We start from the raw sequence: 26,968 nt of genomic DNA on the forward strand, positions 1-26,968 counted from the left end.
TGTGTCGCAGTGTATTGTGGGTAGCTTGGAGAGGGAGTGTTTCCTGCTTCTTCTCGGTCCTGTCCCAGTAGAACCAGTACAGAACCAGTGTTCCCACTGAGCCCAGTCCGCCCAGCAGACAGAGACAGAGTCCGGGCAGGAGGCCGGAAGTTCCCCCGGGACAGACGGAAGGACAGACGGAAGATGGCGAAGACCTACGACTATCTGTTCAAGCTGCTGCTGATCGGTGACAGCGGCGTCGGTAAGACCTGCCTGCTGTTCCGGTTCAGCGAGGACGCCTTCAACACCACCTTCATCTCCACCATCGGTGAGTCTTCATACAGCGCCCGGTAACATCCGGTAACACCCGGTAACATCCGGTACACTGCTGGATAACAGGCCCCGGTAACGGCCAGAGAATAGTTGGTTTTCTGTCAGCTGTTAACGGGACAGAGTGATGTTAGCTGCGGAGCTAACGGAGTTCACCGGGAAAGTGAAAGTGTTCGTCGTCGGAGGAGGAGGAGGAGGAGAGGAGAGGAGAGGAGAGGAGAGGAGAGGAGAAGGAGGAGGAGGAGAGGAGAGGAGAGGAGAGGAGAGGAGAGGAGAGGAGAGGAGAAGGAGGAGGAGGAGAGGAGAGGAGAGGAGAGGAGAGGAGAAGGAGGAGAGGAGAGGAGAGGAGAGGAGAGGAGAGGAGAGGAGGAGATGGTACAGATGTTAGCTTCACCTCAGAGCCATCTCCCCTTTGACCCCAGCGGCCAGATACAGTCAGGACTCACATGTGAACACTGTCAGTAACAAGTTCTCTGTCAGTGGTGGAAAGTAACTGAGTACATTTACTTAGTTACATGTTACAGGTATTACTTTACCTGAGTATTTCCATTTAATGCAGATTCATAGCAAAGACTCTAACTACACAGAACACGTGAGACAAACTACAGACGGGACAAACAACAGACGAGACAAACTACAGACGGGACAAACAGACGGGACAAATGACAGAAGGGACAAACGACAGACGAGACAAACTACAGACGGGACAAACAACAGACGAGACAAACTACAGACGGGACAAACTACAGACGGGACAAACAACAGACGAGACAAACTACAGACGGGACAAACAGACGGGACAAATGACAGAAGGGACAAACGACAGACGAGACAAACTACAGACGGGACAAACGACAGACGAGGCAAACGACAGACGGGACAAATGACAGACGGGACAAACTACAGACGGGACAAACTACAGACGAGGCAAACGACAGACGGGACAAATGACAGACGGGACAAACGACAGACGGGACAAACAACAGACAGGACAAACGACAGACGAGGCAAACTACAGACAGGACAAACTATAGACGAGGCAAACTACAGACGGGACAAACGACAGACGAGACAAACAGACGGGACAAATGACAGAAGGGACAAACGACAGACGAGACAAACTACAGACGGGACAAACTACAGACTATGCAAACGACAGATGGGACAAATGACAGACGGGACAAACGACAGACGGGACAAACTACAGACGAGGCAAACTACAGACGGGACAAACGACAGACGGGACAAACGACAGACGGGACAAACTACAGACGAGGCAAACTACAGACGGGACAAATGACAGACGGGACAAACGACAGACGAGACAAACTACAGAAGGGACAAACGACAGACGGGACAAACGACAGACGGGACAAACTACAGACGAGGCAAATGACAGACGGGACAAACGACAGACGGGACAAATGACAGACGGGACAAACTACAGACGGGACAAACGACAGACGGGACAAACGACAGACAGGACACAACGTCCTACAAACTTGATTTGATAAATTAACAGGTTAAATAACATTTATGATTTTTTTATAAATTTATTTCATGTTAAAAAGTTTTATATCTGTTGACGAGTGCGTTATGACTTGTTTCAGACTCAGGACTTGAAATTCAAAGTTCATGACTCAGGACTAGAGACTAGAGACTAGAGACTAGAGATGGTCCGTCCAGTGGGGAGCTCTGTGTGACAGTAAATATACGCCTGAACAGGAAGTGAGAGTTGGGTCCATCGACAGTGTTTCCAGTCTGATCCAGTCAACACCTTGTGGCAAATTAAAAAGTGACATCATCAGCCTGTGCTGACGGCGTCACGGCACTAAATCCAACTCCTATAGAGTCTGCCAGTGATGATGTTTTTCTGTAGTCCAACCCTGAAGTTAGCGTGGCTCTGGTTCCCTCGTCAAACAGCTGATGGGATTTTTACCATGAAGTGACGGCTTTGTTCGTCAGTGTCTGACGAAAGAAGTCACTGCCAAAGCGCCGGTGTTTGACAACTTTGGAGTGAGACTGGGTTGTTGCCGTTGCCACGTCACACCCAGGCTGTAAAGGCGTGTTTGGTGTGATGACGTTCTGTAGTCTCGTTTAGACACTTGTCAGAGACACATGAACATGCTAACATGCTAACTCATGTCTGGGTTTTAGGACTTGTTCCTGACAGACTGTACTGTGTTAAGGCCTGAACATACTCGGGTGGAACGTACGCGGAACGGACTCCGCGGAGGTCCGCTCGGACTCAAAGCAGACGTCTGCAAGGCCTGTGCGCGCAAAGCTCAGATTTTACGACCGCGCGGACTCCGCTCCGCACACCAGTGACTGCTCGGCATGTATTTTTCACATCGCGGGGATTTTTCACAGACATTTTTACAGGAAACTACAACGCGGAAGTGCACTCGACTATGAAAGCCCGAATGAATGCGGACATTCCTGGCGGAGTCCGTTCAGCATACGTTCCGCCCGAGTATGTTCGGGCCTTTAGACCTGCACCTGTACAGCTCCTCTCTAGTCCTCACACCTGCATTTTACTCTACATGTCACATTCACACACACGTTCACGCACACGTTCACACATACTTTCACACACACGTTCACGCACACGTTCACACACACGTTCACACACATGTTCACGCACACGTTCCCACACGTTCATACACACGTTCACGCACATGTTCACACACGTTCACACACACATTCACGCACACGTTCACACACACGTTCACACACATGTTCACACACACGTTCACACACAGGTTCACACACACGTTCACACACAGGTTCACACACACGTTCACGCACATGTTCACACACACGTTCACACACAGGTTCACACACACGTTCACGCACATGTTCACACACACGTTCACACACATGTTCACACAGGTTCACACACACATTCACACACACATGTTCACACACATGTTCAAACACACAGTCACACACACATTCACACACACATTCACGCACACGTTCATACACACGTTCACACACACATTCACACACATGTTCAAACACAGTCACACACACATTCACACACACGTTCACACACACACGTTCACACACATTCACACACACGTTCACACACACGTTCACACACGTTCACACACACATTCACACACGTTCACACACGTTCACACACACGTTCACACACATGTTCACACACGTTCACACACACATTCACACACATGTTCACACACTGGTGGCCGAGGCTACCACACAAGGTGGCCAGCCATCAGGAGTACACACGTTCACACACACATTCACGCACACATTCACGCACACCTTCACACACACATTCACGCACACATTCACGCACACGTTCACACACACATTCACACACACATGTTCACACATGTTCACACACGTTCACACACACGTTCACACACATGTTCACACACACATTCACGCACATGTTCACACACGTTCACACACATGTTCACACACACATTCACGCACATGTTCACACACGTTCACACACATGTTCACACACACATTCACGCACATGTTCACACACGTTCACACACATGTTCACACACACATTCACACACATGTTCACACACGTTCACACACATGTTCACACATACATTCACACACATGTTCACACACTGGTGGCCGAGGCTACCACACAAGGTGGCCAGCCATCAGGAGTACACACGTTCACACACATATTCACGCACACATTCACGCACACCTTCACGCACACATTCACGCACACGTTCACACACACATTCACACACACATGTTCACACATGTTCACACACGTTCACACACAGGTTCACACACACATGTTCAAACACACAGTCACACACACATTCACACACATGTTCACACACGTTCACACACATTCACACACATGTTCACACATACATTCACACACATGTTCACACACTGGTGGCCGAGGCTACCACACAAGGTGGCCAGCCATCAGGAGTACACACGTTCACACACATATTCACGCACACATTCACGCACACCTTCACGCACACATTCACGCACACGTTCACACACACATTCACACACACATGTTCACACATGTTCACACACGTTCACACACAGGTTCACACACACATGTTCAAACACACAGTCACACACACATTCACACACATGTTCACACACGTTCACACACGTTCACACACACATTCACACACATGTTCACACACGTTCACACACACGTTCACACACATGTTCACACACACATTCACACACATGTTCACACACGTTCACACACATGTTCACACACACATTCACACACATGTTCACACACGTTCACACACATGTTCACACACACATTCACACACATGTTCACACACATTCACACACATGTTCACACACACATTCACACACATGTTCACACACTGGTGGCCGAGGCTACCACACAAGGTGGCCAGCCATCAGGAGCACTCAGTATCTTCGACATGCACAGTGGAGGAGCTGGGGATCGAACGACCCACTGTGCCTCTGAGCCACAGCTGCCCAACGATACAACAACACGTGACGGGCTGTGAGTCGAGCACGCCATGATGAAGGAGATGATGTTTGGGTGGAGGTATGAGGAGGGCGCAGCGGAGTGGAGCACGCTGTGTTTGTTTAGAAGGAGGTTGGTGTGTTTTTTTTAGGTGACGACAGGACACATGTCAGAGGTCATCTGTCCTGAACAATAAAACTGCACCAACATGGCAACAGTTTGGATTTGATGCTGGTTAAAGAGGCGTCTGACCCGTCTGCAGGTGATGTGGGCGCCGTTTAGAGCAGAGCTTTGGCCAGATGGCCTGTTTGTGTTCATAGCCTCCATGTGACTCGCTCTGAAGGAGGAACAGCTGAGATATGACATCACAACGAGGAGTGGGATGTGAAGGTAACGGCCTGTCGTACAGCGCTCCACACTCACGTGTTACTGTGTTTATTTAAATGTGCACGTGAGATAGAAGAGACAACTGTCTGTCTGTGTGTGTGTGTGTGTGTGTCTGTCTGTGTGTGTGTGTGTGTTTCCGGTGCGTCATAACGAGCTGAGCTCAGTGTGCGTCGCTCATCTGTCTTCCTGGTGGAAACAGGAAGTGGGAACTGTCTTTTTTTTTTGTCTACACCGTGCTGCTGGTTCTGTGTGTGTGTGTGTGTGTGTGTGTGTGTGTGTGTGCGTGTGTGCGTGTGTGTGTTGTTCAGACTCAGATACACAGTGAAACTGAAGTGACAGCAGAAGTGGAAACACTTAGATTTTCAGCTGACGTTATATTTTCTCATGTTTTATTAACAGTTTGAGCTCCAAATCAAACTGAAGTCATTTAAACTACAGACGTCAGTTTGGTTCGACACACATTATAACTGGTGACTGACTGGTTAAACTAAACTAACAGGTTCATTTTGAAGAAAACAAAATGACGTGGTGTGTTGTGTTGTGAAATAGAGGAGGCTCAGGGCTGAACATGAACACAGGAAGTCAGCTGTGTCAGAGCGCAATGACTCGTGCAGATGTCTGATTGGTTGTGTGTAAAATAAATATGATGTGTCAGCTGAATATAAAGTTGGGTCTGTATCACTGAAGCTGTGTGAGTGTGTGTGAGTGTGTGTGAGTGTGTGTGAGCACCAACAGGACTGATGAGACAAATGTGACATGATGATGATGATGATGATGATGATGTGTCCTCCAGTCTCTCCCTGTTCAGCTGCTGTATGAATGTTGAATGAGCTCCCACAATCCTCTGCTGCTGTGTCAGACAGAGGATGCACTGTCACCACGCTGCCAGGGGTCAGCTGACCTCCGACTGTGTGTGTGTGTGTGTGTGTGTGTGTGTGTGTGTGAGTGTGAATGAATGAAGAGTTCATCAGTGATGTGAAACCAGATCTCCTGGATGGAGTTACAGACACATTTGGCTCTATCAACACAATAACACAGTAATATACAGTAATCATAAACAAATATTCAGTAATATAAAATAATATAGAAAAACAAACAATAATAAACAATAATAATTAATAATAGACAGTATTAGCAAAGCTCTTGAGATCACAGACCTGTGCACAGGGGGAGGCTCTACATGTATCTCACCTCCCATCACCTCTGTCGGCACTGTTAGCATTGTTAGCATTGTTAGCATTGTCAGCACTATTAGCTGTTAGCTGCCGGCTCAGCCTTCTCCATGTTGAGAGCCATTTGCAGACAATCCTGCCTCCAGTCCTCCTTTAAATCTGGACTTTAAATAGACAGAGCTCAGCAGCACTGTGGTCACCTGTCAGTCACCCTGTTTATCTGTTGTTATGATTACATCACTGTCATCAACATGTCAGCAGTGTCGCTGCTGTAGCTGCAGAAGGTGGAGAAAGATCAACAGAGAAACCAGCGGAGCTAACGTCCAATCACAGAGACGTGTCTGATTAGTCGTAGCCAATGACAGCACAGTAGGTGTTTTTGCCAGAGTGCTCTGAACTCCTCGAGTTGAAAAAACTTAAGCTCAGAGCAGAGAAGTGCCCCATGTCATCTACGCCTTTTCCACATTGTCCAATGGGATGATTTGAGGGGCGGGGCTTCTGTGGTGGCCATGACAACAACTTTACAGTTGGTAAACAATGGAGGAGAAACTGGTGGTAGTGGTTGCTGGATACCCAGAGCTATATGAGCCGATGATAGACAGCAGGTTGTAGTGCTGCACGATTAATCTAATCGCAGTCGCAATGTCAGGCTGTGCGATGACATAACCGCATAAAAGGCTGTGATTTGTGATTTAATGTAAATAAATGTTAACGTGTGTGCCTGTGAACGTGACTGCCTCTCCTGTAGTGTGTGGAGTTTGTTGACATCACGCCCACAAGCTATCCTGGTGCATGCAGCCGGTGTGCAGCAGTGACCAACACAGACGCTGAAGAAGAGCATGAGCTCGACCATGAACAGGCTGAGTTGGTGGCGAAAAAAACGCCTAACGTCTATCACATGGCGATACTTTGGATACAGGTACGGCGACGTTGAACAGAAAGACGTGCTGTGTAAAAGTTTAAAAGTTAAAGTTGCCACGTCCCGCGGCAACACGACCAATCTATATCAGCACTTGAGACAGCACAGCACAGGGAAAAGTAGGAAGAGTGCATGTGAGAGAAAGCCGAGCCGTGTAACGTTCAAGACAAAGAGACAACTGAACGCCGCTAGAGCCTCATAAACAACATCCAAGCACAGTTACGCAAATGTGTAAGTGTCACAGGGAAATCATGGACTCCATAACAAACTATATAACAAATGAAAAACTGAGCAACTTTGCTCAGGTTCGGCCCACTTGACATGCTGCTGTGTTGTGCTATGGCGCTGGAATTTGTGATTTACGTGACAACGCCTGAAGCAACACAGGCTCGCTCCGCTGTGTGTACAGTGTCGTGCTGCGCTGCTGTGTGAGCAGCGTGTTTGACTGTGCTCAGTCTGTTGATGGTCATTGACTCACTGTCTGTCCATAACAATAACTATGTCAGGTCAGTGCCCCCTGATATAATGTAGGGAAACACTGAGTCAAGCAACAAGACTCATGATACCATTTATTTATTATATTGTAATCGCAATCGCAAATCGCGATATTGTCCATTCAAATCGCAATTGCACATTTTTATCAAATTGTGCAGCACTAGCAGGTTGTCAAACTGCCCCTGAGTCGTCCTAAAATCTGCCTGTAAACGTCCATGATGGAGGAGAAGCTCCTGGACCAACTGGTGGTACTCCCCATGATCCAGCCTCTTTTTTAGGGTCTCATGTAGCCACACAGATCTCTGTTTATCTGCTGACAGCCTACTGTCCGACTGTTTGTTTTATGTGATGGATTGTATGTCTGGCGCTGTGATGTCACTTTTTCTGACATGGACAGTCAATCAGCTGAGAAAAATCTGTCAGAACAGTCAACAATAAAATGAGCTGTAGGAGGGAGGAGAAGGGAAGAGGAGAGGAGGAAGGAGATGAGGAGGGAAGAGGAGGAGGTCATTGACCTGCTCTGCTGCACGTTTCCGTAACAACCAGCAGCAACTGAGTTTCACTTCCTGATAACAGTGTAAGAGGAGAAAAAATAAAAGAGGGAGAAGTTCATAGGAAATGAGAGAGTGAAAGATTTTCTCTCTGCTGGGAACACGAGTTTAGTTTTTTACACTTTAGGCCTTTTTTAACAATTGTTTGATAAATGAGATTAACTTGTGATTAAAGTTAGAATAAGGAGAGCAGACGTCAGTTATGAGTAGATTTAATTACAGTTTGCTCTTTGCACTGTGTTAAACAGGATAACTCTGCCAGTCTCTGTCGTCTGTCGCTGTAACAGACCTCATTATTAATTAAAGTTAATCATGTAGCAGAGTTAGAGCTAAAGTTGATCACTTTTATGTCGTATTTACTGAGACTGGCCCTTCATCCACACAGTGATATACATGAGCCAGTCTGTGTCCCTCTTCCTCTGATTGCTTCTGATGGCATTACATTTTATGTTTTTATTCATGTAACCAGGAAGTCCCACTGACATTGAACATCTCTTTTACAACAGAGACCTGGTCGAGGCAGCAGCCAATCAGAACACATTTGAAATGCAACAAATACAACATATAACACAAAAATCCACAATAAAACAACACTGTTTCAAACCTCAGGAAAAACAAGCTCATGTCTCTGTCACATGTTCCGTATGATGACCTCACATTCATCCATGTGTTTCTCACTTTAAATCTTTTTGAAGATTGCTCCATGTCCAAGGTGCAGAGTAGGAAAATGCAGTTTTTCCTGGATCTGTTAAAACCCTGGGTGAATAGAGTCACGAGCGCCGCACTGAAAACAACCAATCAGAATCGAGCAGTCTTTAACACAGCTGTCAATCATGTTAGTCACTGTCATGAGTCATGAACTGAGGTCAAAGTGTTAAACGAGACAGCGCTGATCACATATTATAAGAGTCTGTGTCGTTTTGTTTCAGCCCTGGCTCGTCTCCTGTCCCTCTGCAGAGACACTTTCAGACAGTTTTCTTTATTAAAGTTATTAACTGCAGTTTGAAATAACGGCTGAGCTGCTGTTAATGATGGTATTTATTTCTTTACTCACACTGACATCATCTCTTCAGACCTCTGTTGACTCTCAGCATGCAGACGGGTGCCTCAGTCACTTTTAGTTTAACATGGGGATACATGATAATATCAGCACGTCATCAGTATCGGCCGATATCAGCTTTAAAATGAACGATCAGAATCAGCCCTGTGTCTTTTTCTTATTCAGCACAATGAGTGAATATCACAGACACTGAACAATGTTTCATGTCTCCATCTGCTGGTGGGCCGTCACCATCATAGTCTGCAAGTATGATATGACGTTAGTTCACCACAGAAGAGACTTGGTGATGATCACTGACATCAGGTTGGAAATAGTGGATATATCGGTATTGGTCACATAATTTGTTACATATCGACACATCAGATATCTGCAAAAAAAAAAACAATATCGTGCATCCTCCGTTTTACAGCTGGATCATGACGTCCACAGACCGACTTCAGATCAGTGAGAGCTACTGTTGTGGTTTCACCTTCATCTCTACAGCTCTGTGTCTCTGCAGCAGCTCTGTGCCTTTGCAGCTCTGTGTCTTTGCAGCTCTGTGTCTTTGCAGCTCTGTGTCTCTGCAGCAGCTCTGTGCCTTTGCAGCTCTGTGCCTTTGCAGCTCTGTGCCCTTGCAGCTCTGTGTCTCTGCAGCAGCTCTGTGCCTTTGCAGCTCTGTGTCTCTGCAGCAGCTCTGTGCCTTTGCAGCTCTGTGTCTTTGCAGCTCTGTGTCTCTGCAGCTCTGTGCCTTTGCAGCTCTGTGTCTCTGCAGCAGCTCTGTGCCTTTGCAGCTCTGTGTCTTTGCAGCTCTGTGTCTCTGCAGCAGCTCTGTGCCTTTGCAGCTCTGTGTCTTTGCAGCTCTGTGTCTCTGCAGCTCTGTGCCTTTGCAGCTCTGTGCCTTTGCAGCTCTGTGCCTTTGCAGCTCTGTGTCTCTGCAGCAGCTCTGTGCCTTTGCAGCTCTGTGTCTTTGCAGCTCTGTGTCTCTGCAGCAGCTCCATGTCTCTGCTGTAACTCTGTGTCTCTGCAGCAGCTCTGTGTCTCTGCAGCTCTGTGCCTTTGCAGCTCTGTGTCTTTGCAGCTCTGTGTCTCTGCTGTAACTCTGTGTCTCTGCAGCAGCTCCATGTCTCTGCAGCAGCTCTGTGTCTCTGCAGCAGCTCTGTGTCTCTGCAGCAGCTCTGTGTCTCTGCAGCTCTATCTCTGCAGCAGCTCCGTGTCTCTGCTGTAACTCTGTGTCAGGGTGTATGTTCACTATTTTCTTCAAAGTTTTAAACTATTAATTAACTGAGAAAATACTTGTTTTCTTTGGTTGGTTTCAGTTGTTACATGTTTAGTTTTTAGTGTTTCTTCTTGTAATCGGACTACTTGTTGTTGACGTTTTCTGTCATTGGTTGAACGTGTTGCTGGAGGACACTGTGGAAGGTCGATCTGTTCAGGGAATCAAACCAACATCCAGCTGGGCGAGCTGAGGACAATGGACCAGAGACGGTCAGTGTGACGAGGGGGGAACATGGACAGAGCTTCAGACTTCAGCAGCTGGTTCTGGGATTTGAACCAGCATCACAAGCAGCTCCTCCATGTTTCCTCCTCTGAGCCCGCCTCAGGAAACGCAGGAGGAAACAAAGCTGTCAGACGTTCAGACTTCCTGTCAGCAGCTTCTTGGAAACAGAGTTATACTTCTCAGAGGCAGAAAGGAACGTTTGCTCCCATTTGTTTGTTAAAAATATCTGACTTCCTGTCAGAGACACGCCCGGTCAGCTGACAGCTTAAACACACAGGGCTGAGAAACAAGCGCACCTAAGGCGGGTGGAGTCAACCGTGTCAAGATTTATTTCACTGTGAGAGGAAGAAACCTGAAGTGTCCCTCAGCAGGACAGAGTTCTGTCCACAGCCACAGACATGATGTCATAACTGAAGACCACATGTAGGAAATCAAACTCATCAGGCTCCAGGAGGCCGTTTGTATTTTTACGAGTCAGAAACTTCAAACTGATGCTGACGAGCTGTGTTTGGACACCCAGCATGCTTTGCTGCACAGCCTCAGGTGATAGCTGTGATGTTTCTGGGGGTTCGTATTATTTAGCATCATGATGACGTAGCTGATGTTTGTCTCTGACACAGACGATAGCTGACAAGTCTGAAGTCAGTTTCTGTGAGTTCAGAAAGCCTTTATTGTCACTGCACATTAACACAGGTGCTGCCTATACAACAAAATTGCGGGGGCTGCTTTTAAGGTGCAGACGAGAAATACAGGTGATAATTATAGGTGCTGCGCAGCAATGGTCGGGGCCGGGCAGTTTTAGGCAAAATTAGGCAATTCTGAGCAACACACACACTAAAACAAAGCATATCACAACATAGAAGTTACATCATATAATTATGGCATGCCCTTCAAATTGTGGATGAGTGGCTGAAGTGATCAGACTCATAATATACAAAGGAAAGAAAAAACTCAGAACAAGAAAGTAAGAATAACAGTAACTGCTAGCAATTATGAACAAACTGGCCTGATCTAGCTTAAAGCTAAACATTATCCATGGTGACAAAGATGAAAACATTTTTTAAAATGTAAAAGTAGCTGTTGGATAGACTCTGCATATTGACTGATAGCTAAGCCAAATAAACAGGGAAAAGAGACGAGGGATAACAGGGAAAAGTGTTGATAAAGAGTATTTGTCTCTCTGCAAAACTGCCTGGATCATAATTATTTTAACCTTGGTAGTCTCTAATCCTCATAGCATGATGCCTGAACATAGGACTTTCACATTAGAACGTCCGTTCTGCCTTAGCTGAGGCTTAAAGTCACAACTTCTGAGACTGAGGTCCGTCTTCTATCTCACTGAGCTAACTGGCAAGTGACAGTTCATGTGTGGCTTCACAGATTGACTAAGCCAAGCATCAGGGTGCCAGACAGCAGCCGTCCATGTCATGGAAAAGCACATTTCAAAGTGAAAGTTCACAATATAGAATAAGGAGCACAGAATACAAGTAATAATAATTCTATCCTCATGCATTGTTGTGTGGATTACAGAGACCACATTGCAGTTGTGTGTGTTTGGGGTGGGGTGGTGTTAGTGTGTGTGTGTGTGTGTTTTTGTGTGTGTGTGTGTGTGTGTGTGTGTGTGTGTGTGAAGAAGCTGTCTCTGAGCTTGTTGGTCCTGGTTCTGATGGACCTGTGGCGCCTGCCTGAGTGTCTCTGATGACTTATGTGATGGTTTACATGTCATCCTGGACACTGACAGCATCTGTAAGAAGGCAAACCAACAGCTGTTCTTTTGAAGGACGCTGAAGAGTTTTGATGAAGATCGGACGATGATGAAAATATTCTGTTCTGCTCTTATTGAGTCCGTTCTTTCTTCTAACGCCATCTGTTGGTTCGTTAATCTGAAGCTTAAAAACACAAACAAGTTGTGCTGTAACATCACTGGTGTTACTTTGATATCCCACAGCATCTGTGTGAAGAGAGGGTCGTCTCTACAGCTCTGTCAGTTGTCTCAGACCTAAGCATCCGCTCCATGTTGAGGTTCAGATGCTTCATCAGGGTCAGCCTCTCTCAGCGCTGTATATATGTCTTTAGTTTGTGTCTTATTGTGACCTTGGACTGTTAATATTTGTGAATAATGTTTTTCTTTCCATGCTCACCACGTTAGCTTAGCGTCGCATGCTAACATGTTGAGGCTACAGTGTTTGTGCTGATGGTATGTGTTGTTAGTCCTGAAGGTGGCGCTGCAGCCTGACATCAGTCTGTTTCTCTGACTTGTGTTTCAGGAATCGACTTTAAAATCAGGACGATCGAACTGGACGGGAAGAAAATCAAACTTCAGATCTGGTGAGTTCGATTGATGAAACACTGATCAGTGATTGTGTCAGTCAGGATCAATACATCAGATCAATAGTCTGTGCTGTCACAAGTTAATAACATGTTGGTGCTTTGTGTCCCTGCAGGGACACCGCTGGTCAGGAGAGGTTCAGGACCATCACCACAGCCTATTACAGAGGAGCCATGGTAAGACACGCCCCCTCCTCTTGACCTCACTGCTGCTGGACACATGAAAACAACAACAACAATAATAATGATAATAATAATAATTAGAACTGTATTTGTACAGCACACTTCATACAGGAAGTGCAAATCAAAGTGCTTCACATATTAAAATGAGTAAATTCAGATGAAAGAGAGAAAAGATTCAAATACACATTCACATACTTAGAAAATACAAATTAGTTACGTAAATAAATCTACATAAATACAAATCTAAAAAGAGGTTTTGACAAAATGCATGAAATGTAAACTTAAATAAAACACAATTTGATAAAGAAGATGATTTAAATCAGGAGGTGTTCGTTGAGTCTGTGCATTGAAAGTATGAATGTTTGGCTCTGAGCTCTGATGATGTCACGTCTGTGTTTAATGATGGAGGGCATTAAATTGTTTTAGCTGCTCACAAGTCACAGTGTTGATATTTGATAAACAACCACATTAAGATTAAATTAAAATGTGTTTACAGGCGTTTTTATTCAGATTCAGATTCAGATTCAGATTCAGAATACTTTATTAATCCCCGGGGGGAAATTGTTTTTGTTCCAATGCTCCGTGCAAAGTAGAAATAGAAATACAGCATGAATGGAAACAAGAGATAAAGATGAAGATATAAATAAGATACTAAAATAGACAGTGAAATAAATAAAATAAAATATTAAAGTAGACATTAAAATAAAATAAAATAAAATAAAATATTAAAGTAGACATTAAAATAAAATAAAATAAAATAAAATATTAAAGTAGACAATAAAATAAAATAATAAAATAGTAAAGTAGACAATCTGAAATATATACAATATACAATGAAATGGTTGTAGCGTTATAAATGAAATAAGAATGAGTAATTATATTGTGTGTTTTGTTTTATAAATAGCCAAATGAGTCCGATCATCAGAGGGAGGAGTTGTACAGTTTAATGGCCACAGGTAAGAATGACTTCCTGTGGCGCTCAGTGGTGCATTTAGGAGCAATCAGTCTCTGGCTGAAGGTGCTCCTCTGTTCGACCAGAGCGTTGTGGAGAGGGTGAGAGCCATGCTGAAGTATCGCCCACACCTTTGACAGCATCCTCCTGTCTGACACTGCTGTCAAAGGGTCCAGCTCCACCCCCACAACGTCACTGGCCTTTCTGATCAGCTTGTTGAGTCTGTTGGCATCGGCTACTCTCAGTCTGCTGCCCCAGCACACCACAGCAAACAGAATAGCACTGGCCACCACAGACTCATAAAACATCCTCAGCATAGTCCGGCAGATGTTAAAGGAGCGGAGCCTCCTCAGAAAATAGAGGCGGCTCTGTCCCTTGTTATAAAGGACTTCAGTGTTCTTAGTCCAGTCCAGTTTATTGTCGATGAACGCACCCAGATACTTGTAGTGTTCTACAATGTCCACGTTATGCCCCAGGATGGAAACTGGGGTCACTGGTGTCCTCGTTCTCCTCAGATCCACCACCAGCTCTTTTGTCTTTGTTGTGTTGAGCTGCAGATGGTTCAGCTCACACCATGTGACAAAGTTATTCACCGCAGCCCTGTATTCAGCCTCCTCACCCTTGCTGATACATCCAACTATAGCAGAGTCATCAGAAAACTTCTGAAGATGACAAGACTCTGTCTGGTAGCTGAAGTCCGTGGTGTAAAGGGTGAAGAGGAAAGGAGAGAGGACAGTACCTTGTGGGGCCCCGGTATTGCTGACCACTGTGTCTGACACACAGTGCCGCAAGCGCACGTACTGTGGTCTGCCAGTGAGGTAATCCACAATCCAGGACACAAGGGGGGGATTCACCAGCATTGCCATCATCTTGTCACCCAGTAGAGCAGGCCCGATGGTATTAAAAGCACTGGAGAAGTCAAAGAACGTGACCCTCACAGTGCTCCCCGGCTTGTCCAGGTGGGCGTAGACGCGGTTCAGCAGGTAAATGAGGGCAAATGAGGCCAGCGACTCAACTCTGCAGCACGTCCCTCATTAAGAACAAAACTGACTGTGAGCATGTTAAAAATGACTCGGGGTGTTGGTGGCTTAGTGGTAGAGCAGGCGCCCCATGTAAAAGGCTGTTGCCGCAGCGGCCCGGTTTCGACTCCAGCCTGTGGCCCTTTGCTGCATGTCACTCCCTCTCTCTCTCTCTCTCTCTCTCTCTCTCTCTCTCTCTCTCTCCCTCTCCCCCTTCACACTTGTCTGTCCTGTCCATTCAAGGCTAAAAAATGCCCCAAAAAATATCTTAAAAAAAAAAAAAAAAAGACTAATGGTGTAACGGTACACACAAGTCACGGTTCGGTACAACGGGAAAAAGCAACAAAAACTCACACATGTATTACACTTTGAATAAATACTTGAAGCCGGGCTCCTCTACTCTGGCATATGGGCGCATAGATGTGGATATGTATATGCCAATAGCTGCGGTGATGTTTTTGGCCCTGTCTGTGTTCATGTCAAGAGGCTGCTTAAAAGCAGTGGGGATAAGTTGTTGCACACAAGTTGTTTTCTGGAGGGACAGTTTGTTTGAACAGCTTGTCATGCACACGTGCTATAGTCTACTAGAACATGTAGACACATAAAGAGATGAGTCATATTTGTATTTATATATACAGTACAGGCCAAAAGTTTGGACACACCTTCTCATTCAATGCGTTTTCTTTATTTTCATGACTATTTACATTGTAGATTCTCACTGAAGGCATCAAAACTATGAATGAACACATGTGGAGTTATGTACTTAACAAAAAAAGGTGAAATAACTGAAAACATGTTTTATATTCTAGTTTCTTCAAAATAGCCACCCTTTGCTCTGATTACTGCTTTGCACACTCTTGGCATTCTCTCCATGAGCTTCAAGAGGTAGTCACCTGAAATGGTTTTCCAACAGTCTTGAAGGAGTTCCCAGAGGTGTTTAGCACTTGTTGGCCCCTTTGCCTTCACTCTGCGGTCCAGCTCACCCCAAACCATCTGGATTGGGTTCAGGTCCGGTGACTGTGGAGGCCAGGTCATCTGCCGCAGCACTCCATCACTCTCCTTCTTGGTCAAATAGCCCTTACACAGCCTGGAGGTGTGTTTGGGGTCATTGTCCTGTTGAAAAATAAATGATCGTCCAACTAAACGCAAACCGGATGGGATGGCATGTCGCTGCAGGATGCTGTGGTAGCCATGCTGGTTCAGTGTGCCTTCAATTTTGAATAAATCCCCAACAGTGTCACCAGCAAAACACCCCCACACCATCACACCTCCTCCTCCATGCTTCACAGTGGGAACCAGGCATGTGGAATCCATCCGTTCACCTTTTCTGCGTCTCACAAAGACACGGCGGTTGGAACCAAAGATCTCAAATTTGGACTCATCAGACCAAAGCACAGATTTCCACTGGTCTAATGTCCATTCCTTGTGTTTCTTGGCCCAAACAAATCTCTTCTGCTTGTTGCCTCTCCTTAGCAGTGGTTTCCTAGCAGCTATTTGACCATGAAGGCCTGATTGGCGCAGTCTCCTCTTAACAGTTGTTCTAGAGATGGGTCTGCTGCTAGAACTCTGTGTGGCATTCATCTGGTCTCTGATCTGAGCTGCTGTTAACTTGCCATTTCTGAGGCTGGTGACTCGGATGAACTTATCCTCAGAAGCAGAGGTGACTCTTGGTCTTCCTTTCCTGGGTCGGTCCTCATGTGTGCCAGTTTGGTTGTAGCGCTTGATGGTTTTTGCGACTCCACTTGGGGACACATTTAAAGTTTTTGCAATTTTCCGGACTGACTGATCTTCATTTCTTAAAGTAATGATGGCCACTCGTTTTTCTTTAGTTAGCTGATTGGTTCTTGCCATAATATGAATTTTAACAGTTGTCCAATAGGGCTGTCGGCTGTGTATTAACCTGACTTCTGCACAACACAACTGATGGTCCCAACCCCATTGATAAAGCAAGAAATTCCACTAATTAACCCTGATAAGGCACACCTGTGAAGTGGAAACCATTTCAGGTGACTACCTCTTGAAGCTCATGGAGAGAATGCCAAGAGTGTGCAAAGCAGTAATCAGAGCAAAGGGTGGCTATTTTGAAGAAACTAGAATATAAAACATGTTTTCAGTTATTTCACCTTTTTTTGTTAAGTACATAACTCCACATGTGTTCATTCATAGTTTTGATGCCTTCAGTGAGAATCTACAATGTAAATAGTCATGAAAATAAAGAAAACGCATTGAATGAGAAGGTGTGTCCAAACTTTTGGCCTGTACTGTGTGTATTTATATATACTTATTTTATAGATAAATATATAAAAATATAAAAAAAATATCCTGAGGAGTTCAGTGAAACAAAAGAATCTATGAATAATTAAAAAAATATTTACAGAGAATTTAAAAGACGAACAGCAGAGAGAATAAAAGATTTTAATCAGCGGTTAGTTTTACAGGCAGGTGAAACATAACGATAAGGAGCCTGTATGTGTGTGTTTGTGTGTGTTTGTGTGTGTGTGTGTGTGTGGCACTTCCTGTGGTGATGTCACAGCGTACATCACTTCCTCTGCACTCACTTCCTGTCTCTTGTTTTCCAGGGCATCATGCTGGTGTATGACATCACCAACGAGAAGTCTTTTGATAACATCAGGAACTGGATACGCAACATTGAGGAGGTAAGCCCCGCCTCCTTTCATGACATGACGTTATCACGTCACAGAGAGGTCATGTGACAGAGGCCAGAGGTCATGTGACAGAGGCCAGGTCACAGAGAGGTCATGTGACAGAGGCCAGAGGTCATGTGACAGTAATGACGTTCATGTTTGTTTTCAGCATGCGTCTTCAGACGTGGAGAGAATGGTTCTGGGAAACAAATGTGACATGAACGACAAGAGACAAGTGTCCAAGGAGAGAGGAGAGAAGGTCTGTACATTTCCTTTTATCATAGATATTATTAACAAACTTTATTTGTATAATAAGAGAAACAGGACATTGTGTTGTATATTAAACCTTATTAATGGAACACTTTTCTTAACTTTCTTGACAAAGTGATTTAAATTGACACAAACCAAAACATGATTAGAATCCCCGCCTGTGGTTGTATGACTCCGCCCACCAGTCCACCCTGTGGTTGTATGACTCCGCCCACCAGTCCACCCTGTGGTTGTATGACTCCGCCCACCAGTCCAGTGTCTCTGACAGTCTCCATCCATGTCAGTGAAAACATGGATGCTTCACACACAGAAGATCTATACAATCAGCACAGTTTCAAGATTAGAGTCACCAATTCAGTATCTGACCAAATGTCTCCCCTTCTGTTCCTGAGATATGACGTTAAAACATGATGATGTCACAGTCAAGCTGACCTTTGACCTTTTGACCTTCATTATTTTATCCTGTTAGACATTTGTGTCAAGTTTGGTCAGAATTAGTGAATGAATTCTTCAGTTATGGACAAAACATGTTTTGTGAGGTCACACTGACCTTTGACCTTTTGACCTTCATGAGTTTATCCTATTAGACATTGGTGTGAAATTTTGTTAGAAAGTCATAGTATGCTATGTTGAAAAAATTCAGAGTATAGTATTTCGACAAAAGTCGCAGCTGTTATCATTAATCATACTTCTACTGTTATTATACACATATGATTATTGTCACATATGTATACTAGGTATGTAATGATATGGAAAATTTGCTATCTTGATTATAGTGACCAAATTATCACGGTAAACGATAATATTGCAATATTTTTTTAAGCGCTGTAAAATGTCCAAAAAATAGATACATTGAAATAACTTCACTAAATCTTGTAACTTCCTTATGATACTAAAATGTTAACAGCCAAAATCTTATAATAAAATGAAACTTTCACATTAAAGGGGCAATTGATTGGCACAGCAACAGAAAAATTTATTTTAAATTAACAAAATATGTAAACAAATTACAGGAACAAAGCTTATTTGTCCGGTGCATTTTAACAGTCAGCAAAATATGTAAACAATTAATATATTATTTATTTATTAGCACGAGAGGAAAAATATATATAAAACAAAACAATGCAAGAGTAGAACAAAAGACATACAGTATATAGAACAGATATCACAAATGTGCAGGAGAAACCAAAAAAACCCTAAGGGCAATGGTCATCATTACACAGAATAATTCACATATTAGAAGTGTGGATGTGAGTCAGAGGATTACCTGTATGAGAAAAGGAGTGCATGCTCTCGGTCAAAGGTTAACACGGCAGCGTTTTATGTTGTTTCCTTGAGCTTATGTCGAGAAAGCATAACTGGCCGTCTATATCGATTCTAGCTCGCCATACAATAACCATTAAATCATAGTTGATCTCAATTAGCGTTACGTTACGTCGGTTTATATTCTGTCGGCTCCGCTCAGTGTTTACAGCTCCGTTTTGTTTTGAAACACTTAACGTTAGCAACATAGCTGCTAATACGGCCATTAGCTACTCAGCTAGTATTAGCTCCTAAGTGTCTTAAACGAAAACGGAAAACCTAGTCGCCGTTTAGGAGGACAGATATGGCTCAAATGTCCCGTATACGTCGAGTTACACATTATGACAATCTTAGTAAAACCGAAGTCCCTCACACAGTAACTGACGTTTGCATAGCATAACTTGCATTGGCTGTAAAGCTGTGGATGACGGTCACTGAGATGAGCCAGTAGATTTGTAGTGTTGCTACCCATTGCAGCAACTTTCTTTCTGCATGTTCTGCACACAGGATAGTTGTCCTCCACCAGCTGTCCCTCGGCATTCTTCAGAACCCAAAGTACGCCCAGACCTCAGACTTTGTGCGTTTAGTTGGGGGGGAAATGTCCTGCGTGCCGCTATCACCACCTTCCACCATGTTTTCATTCTTTGTGAAAATGCTACGCATTCACGCAGCGCCTGCAACGCAAGACTTAAATGAGGCTGTTATTACATGTCTTGATAATCCACCGCGATAATGCAATTAATTTATTAATTTAAATATAAACGGTAATTCTTACCGTGTAAAAATTAACCGAAATTTACCGTAATATCGGCAATCGTTACATCCCTAATGTATACTATCAGATATTAATACATACTTTCAACATATTGTACCACAACAGCCAGAATTATAATCATAATATTATTATTTTCATTTATGTTGTTGTAAGCTACTGTCATTACCTGCATCTCTCTCTCTCTGTCTCTCTCTCTGTCTCTCTCTCTCTGTCTCTCTCTCTTTCTGTCTCATTGTGTCATATGGATTACTGTTAATTTATTATGTTGATCTGTTCTGTACGACATCTATTGCACGTCTGTCCGTCCTGGAAGAGGGATCCCTCCTCAGTTGCTCTTCCTGAGGTTTCTACCGTTTTTTCCCCGTTAAAGGGTTTTTTGGGGAGTTTTTCCTTATCCGCTGTGAGGGTCATAAGGACAGAGGGATGTCGTATGCTGTAAAGCCCTGTGAGGCAAATTGTGATTTGTGATATTAAATAAAATTGAATTGAATTGAAAAAAATCATAGTATAGTTATGTGGAAAAAATTCATGTTGTAACATTACGAAAAAAATCATAGTATAAGGTTTGAAAAAAGTATAGTTTGACTAAAAAAGTCAGTATGGCATGGCGAAATGATTCATACTACAGTATGTCAAAAAAGCCAGAATATTGTATGTCGAAAAAAGTCATAGTATAATATGTCGAAAAAATTCAAAGTGTAGTATGTCGAAAAAATTCATAATATAGTATGTCGAAAAAATTCATAGTGTAGTATGTCGAAAAATTCAGAGTATAGTATGTCAAAAAAAGTCATAGTATATGTTGGCAAAGTAGGGCTATACAGCGGCACAGCATTGTGAATCCAGAAGTTAAAACATCAAGCACCGAATCCAAGGATGAAAGAATTTAAAAAACGTGAATCGGAGACGCTCTGCCATTTCCCCTTTCACCAACACACAACTGAACTCAGCTGCGGGTGCAAGGCCTTTTATTAAACACGCCCACAAATGAAATCAGACAGCTGGCCTGTCAGTTAATCAATCAGTCCTCAATTAACTGAAACAATCAGTCATTAAAAATAACATTACATTAAGTTTGCTCATAAACACAAAATAACAAATAAACATTTAATAATTGGGAGCATCAGCTCAACAGTATAACATTTAGAAAAAAGTCATAGTATAGTATGTCGAAAAAAGTCATAGTATAGTTTGTCGAGAACGTCATAGTATCGTATGTCGAAAAATTCATAGTATAACATTTTGAAAAAAGTCATAGTATAGTATGTCGAGAAAGTCATGGTATAACATTTAGAAAAAAGTCATAGTATAGTATGTCGAAAAAAGTCATAGTATAGTATGTCGAAAAAAGTCATATAGTATGTCGAAAAAAGTCATAGTATATATAGTATGTCGGAAAAAGTCATAGTATAAGATTTTGAAAAAAAGTCATAGTATATGTAGTATGTCGGAAAAAGTCATAGTATAAGATTTTGAAAAAAAGTCATAGTATATATAGTATGTCGGAAAAAGTCATAGTATATATAGTATGTCGGAAAAAGTCATAGTATAAGATTTTGAAAAAAAGTCATAGTATATATAGTATGTCGGAAAAAGTCATAGTATAAGATTTTGAAAAAAAGTCATAGTATATATAGTATGTCGGAAAAAGTCATAGTATATATAGTATGTCGGAAAAAGTCATAGTATAAGATTTTGAAAAAAAGTCATAGTATATATAGTATGTCGGAAAAAGTCATAGTATAAGATTTTGAAAAAAAGTCAAAGTATATGTAGTATGTCGGAAAAAGTCATAGTATAAGATTTTGAAAAAAAGTCATAGTATATGTAGTATGTCGGAAAAAGTCATAGTATAAGATTTTGAAAAAAAGTCATAGTATATGTAGTATGTCGGAAAAAGTCATAGTATAAGATTTTGAAAAAAAGTCATAGTATATGTAGTATGTCGGAAAAAGTCATAGTATAAGATTTTGAAAAAAGTCATAGTATAGTATGTCGAAAAAAGTCATATAGTATGTCGAAAAAAGTCATAGTATATATAGTATGTCGGAAAAAGTCATAGTATAAGATTTTGAAAAAAAGTCATAGTATATGTAGTATGTCGGAAAAAGTCATAGTATAAGATTTTGAAAAAAAGTCATAGTATATATAGTATGTCGGAAAAAGTCATAGTATATATAGTATGTCGGAAAAAGTCATAGTATAAGATTTTGAAAAAAAGTCATAGTATATATAGTATGTCGGAAAAAGTCATAGTATAAGATTTTGAAAAAAAGTCATAGTATATATAGTATGTCGGAAAAAGTCATAGTATATATAGTATGTCGGAAAAAGTCATAGTATAAGATTTTGAAAAAAAGTCATAGTATATATAGTATGTCGGAAAAAGTCATAGTATAAGATTTTGAAAAAAAGTCAAAGTATATGTAGTATGTCGGAAAAAGTCATAGTATAAGATTTTGAAAAAAAGTCATAGTATATGTAGTATGTCGGAAAAAGTCATAGTATAAGATTTTGAAAAAAAGTCATAGTATATGTAGTATGTCGGAAAAAGTCATAGTATAAGATTTTGAAAAAAAGTCATAGTATATGTAGTATGTCGGAAAAAGTCATAGTATAAGATTTTGAAAAAAGTCATAGTATAGTATGTCGAAAAAAGTCATATCGTATGTTGAAAAAAGTCATAGTATAACATTTCGAAAAAAGTCATAGTATAGTACATCTGTATCGTCTTCTTCTGTGGTGGATACAAACGTTGACCTGTCTCTTGTTATTCAGCTGGCAATTGATTACGGGATCAAGTTTCTGGAAACTAGCGCCAAGTCGAGCATCAACGTGGAGGAGGTGAGTGATGACATCTGCATCACGTAAACAGAATAAAGACATTCAGACGTTAACATGATGGTCCTCTGCTCCACAGGCCTTTTTCACCCTTGGCAGAGACATTATGACCAGACTCAACAGGAAGATGGTAGGTTATAAGAAGAACATCAGCTGTTAGCAGCTAGCTCAAACACAGGTCCAGGAACAGGGGCACTAAATGATTGGTATTGTTTATAAAGAGCTGCTGACATGTATGTTATATTTCACACTAGGGGCTGGTGCTGTTGTGTTACATGTCATGCCTCATTTGATACTGTGATGTCATCATGCTGTCTGACATCACACACTGGAGTCACATGATGCCACCTTCGTTTGGTTCTGAGTCAAAATGATAAGGAGGCGTAAAGACGGGACCCTCACAGACCTCACAGATATTTAGGGCTCGTAAATGTTGCGTAATTTAATTTTGAATTTAGTTTAGTTCTTTTGAGAACTTAATGTCAACACTGGTAGCAAAGTTTACCGAAGTCAAATTCCTTGTATGCGGTCAATAAAAATAAGATAAGATAAATCTTTATTGTCATTGTACAGCCATACTTGTGTACCACAGCACAACGAAACTGGGATACTGTCCACTTTGGTGCAAAAGAAGGCATGAAGAAATAAAATATACGAAGAGTAGAACAACATATACAAAATATACACTTCAGTGTGACGTAAAGTGCAGGTATTGTTCATTGCACATGACCCACTGATGAAGAAAAAAGGCAGCTAATCAGATGAGGTTTGTACTGATTAGTGCTATTGCCCTGTTATAAAAGCTGCCCCTGAGTCTATTTGTCCGTGACTTCAGCGCCCTGAATCTCCTGCCAGAAGGCAGCAGCTCAAACACCAGGTGTCCTGTGTGTGTGCAGTCTCTCAGGATGCTACGTGCCCTCTTGACACAGCGGGTACGGTGGAGGTCCTTCAGGGAGGGGAGAGGGACAGTAAAGCTGAGTCTGATTCTGTGGCGCCGCCTCTGTGTGAAAAGGGTCAGGAAGAGCAAATGAGTGATGAGGACGAGGACAGACACAAAAACAGGAAGTGACTTTTCAAAGTAAGATATAATTTAAATATAAAAATAATTGAGACATTATAAACTCACAGGTGTCCTCAGGTGTCTCTGACCACTGGTCATGTATGTTCAGGTTACTGTCTCAGAGGAGGTCAGGAGGGACATCTGTCAGTCGTCTGCTGCTTGAAGCTGATTGGTCGACGATGTTGTGACCTTTGAACTGTTTGTGTTTCCTTCAGAACGACAGCAACCCGTCAGGAGGAGGCGGACCCGTCAAGATCACAGAGTCACGTTCCAAAAAGAGCTTCTTCAGGTGCTCCCTGCTGTAGCTGCTCCTCCTGCTCCTGCTCCTCCTGCTCCTGCTCCTCGTCCTGCAGGAGGACACACCTGTGGAGACATGAGGAGTGTCTTCATCAGAACCTTCTGGAACGTTTCTGCTTTTCTCTCAGCTCACAGCTCCTCCTCCTTCTTCTTCTTCTTCTGTTCTAAACTCTGCGTTACTGCAGCAGGTGAGGACGACACCGCAGCCACCACGATGATGATGATGATGATGATGATGATGATGAAGAAGAGCAGCTGGTGTGAGGCTGTGAGACGTCTCAATCTGTTTCATGTTTTATCTTCATTTAAATTCTGCAGCAGAAAAAAAAAACGAACTCAGAGTTGAACCAAAGAAGTGACGTCTGAAGCTGCAGCTCATCGAAACGTCAACACATCCGTGTGTGTGTCATACATGTGTCATTATTATGAGTGACATCACTGACACATTTAATGAGACACACAAGAGCTGATCAATCAATCAATAATCAGAATCTAAAGTTACATCAGTTTCATGTTAACGACTCGTTTCTGTTCATTAACGTGATTTAATTCATGCGTCACAGTGTCAGCTCAGATTATTGAACAAAAACACAACTAATAATTTCATCTTTTAAATTCACTTTAAATGTGTCAATATTCAATAATCAATAATTAAATTGATCTGATTCTGAGCAGAGAGAATTCATCACATCATAAATTAATATCAGACAAACATGTAAACATCCTGTTTGTATATAAACATCCTGTTAAAGGGATCAAACACATCTGATCATGTTAATAATCATGTTCATTGATTGTCTCTTCAGAGACTCCGCCCCCTTCACACCTGTACTAACACACATCAGTGATCTGATCACAGGTGGACGGCTGAGACATACTTACAGCCCTGCCCACAGTTATGACATCACACTTCTGTTAGCGTGCTAGCTTGTCACGTTAGCATCGTGTTGTACAGCTGGTGATATCAGCAGAGTTCAACACAAGGACAAAATAAGGGACGGTCACACAACACTTTGTCCAACTGGACATGAAATAAAATGAAAAGTGGAAGTTATCGAGCGGCAGCCGGCGTCACCAAAACAACTGCCACATTCTGCACCGATGACGTCGTCCTTGTCGGGGACGCGTCAGGACGGATTAGTGGTTACATCACAAAATGTCCAATGTGTCCTTTGTCTCAGATCACAGTGCGTCTTGGTGGTTGCTGACGCTCATATTCAGCCCCGTCCACGTGTGATCGGATCACCTGACGTGTGTTGGTACTAGGTCTGACCTGTCGTGTCCTTTAATCCTTCATCCTGATGCTGTGACATCGGCTTGTTCATGATGTCATGATGTTAAACTGTGACATCATCATGAGCGCCGCTCGGCTCTGATATTAATGATGTCGTGGGTTTGTGTTTATGGTGCAGCAGAGGATCAGGATTAAAACAGCTGACAGGAAGTCTGACACACCTCAAACTGCGACTGACCTTCAGACGAGTCGAAGTTTCTTCCTGTGAGACAAAAAGAAGAGTTTTGTTACTGCGACATGTTTCTGATGTTTCAGTGAACACACAGGAAGTGAACACGTGTTGTAACCAACGCTGTGGCTCAAACGTCAACACTCCGTTCTTCATTTCATTCATTTCTCCTCATGACTCTGACGCTCCTCGTCGCTCCACATCTGATCTCCACATCCCTGTCTGCAGCTCGGCCGTGAGGCGTTTAGTGTCTGCTGTGTTTCTGTGCTTTAACTGAAATAACTGCTGCTTTTCTATATTTTTATATTTGCTCTCGTTTGTTGACATGAAACCACTCGAGGAAAAAAAATTAACAGAATTTTATTTTTTAACATTTTTTATTCAGCTTTTTGTTGAAATTCTTATTTTTGTATGAATCTGAAAAGTTTCAGGTGTTAAAGAGTTTTATTCAGTTTATAACTTTAATCTTTTCTGCAGCGCGTCACCTCAACATTCACTCATTCATCAGAATTATTACACTCATTGTATTAATCATTCATCACTTCATTACAGCTGGATTTAAATGATTTATTAACTCAAAGAAAAATCAATTCATAATTCTGCTTCCTCTGAATTTAAATATAAATATTAATTGTTGAGGAACAAACAAAGAACGAGGATGAAATAAAGAATAAAAAGTTTGAATTCTTCTGAACGAAGGAATCAGAATTATTGATTATTTTAATCACTGTTTTTGTTTGTTTTTGAGTTTGTGTTTGAAATATTTACATTTTTTACAGTGTTGTTTGTTTGTTGTTCAGATGTTGAAGGAAAAAAGGTTTTGTCCAAACTGAAATATCTGACGTGTTAAAACTGTTTCCTGTTTACAGACTCAGTATTATTATTATTAATATAGTTATTATCACTGTTTTTATCTCCTGTGGATTTTTTCAGCTGCACTTTATGTTCTGTGTTTTTGCTTCTTCTGATAAAAAGGTGCTTTAACTTGT

The 26,968-nt window shown here is 42.5% G+C and overlaps 1 protein-coding gene across 1 annotated transcript; it reads left to right on the top strand.

Annotated features, from left to right (window-relative positions):
- On the top strand, positions 1-26,968 carry LOC117252924 (ras-related protein Rab-8B). The gene is made up of 8 exons (XM_033620208.2): positions 1-307; positions 13,112-13,172; positions 13,289-13,349; positions 17,906-17,983; positions 18,141-18,230; positions 23,097-23,162; positions 23,239-23,289; positions 24,435-26,968. Exons 1-8 carry the CDS (start codon positions 184-186, stop codon positions 24,522-24,524), a joined length of 621 nt encoding a protein of 206 aa, XP_033476099.1. The 5' UTR covers positions 1-183; the 3' UTR covers positions 24,525-26,968.

Source organism: Epinephelus lanceolatus, chromosome 2 (assembly GCF_041903045.1).
Source record: "Epinephelus lanceolatus isolate andai-2023 chromosome 2, ASM4190304v1, whole genome shotgun sequence".
Classification (NCBI taxonomy): Eukaryota; Metazoa; Chordata; class Actinopteri; order Perciformes; family Serranidae; genus Epinephelus; species Epinephelus lanceolatus.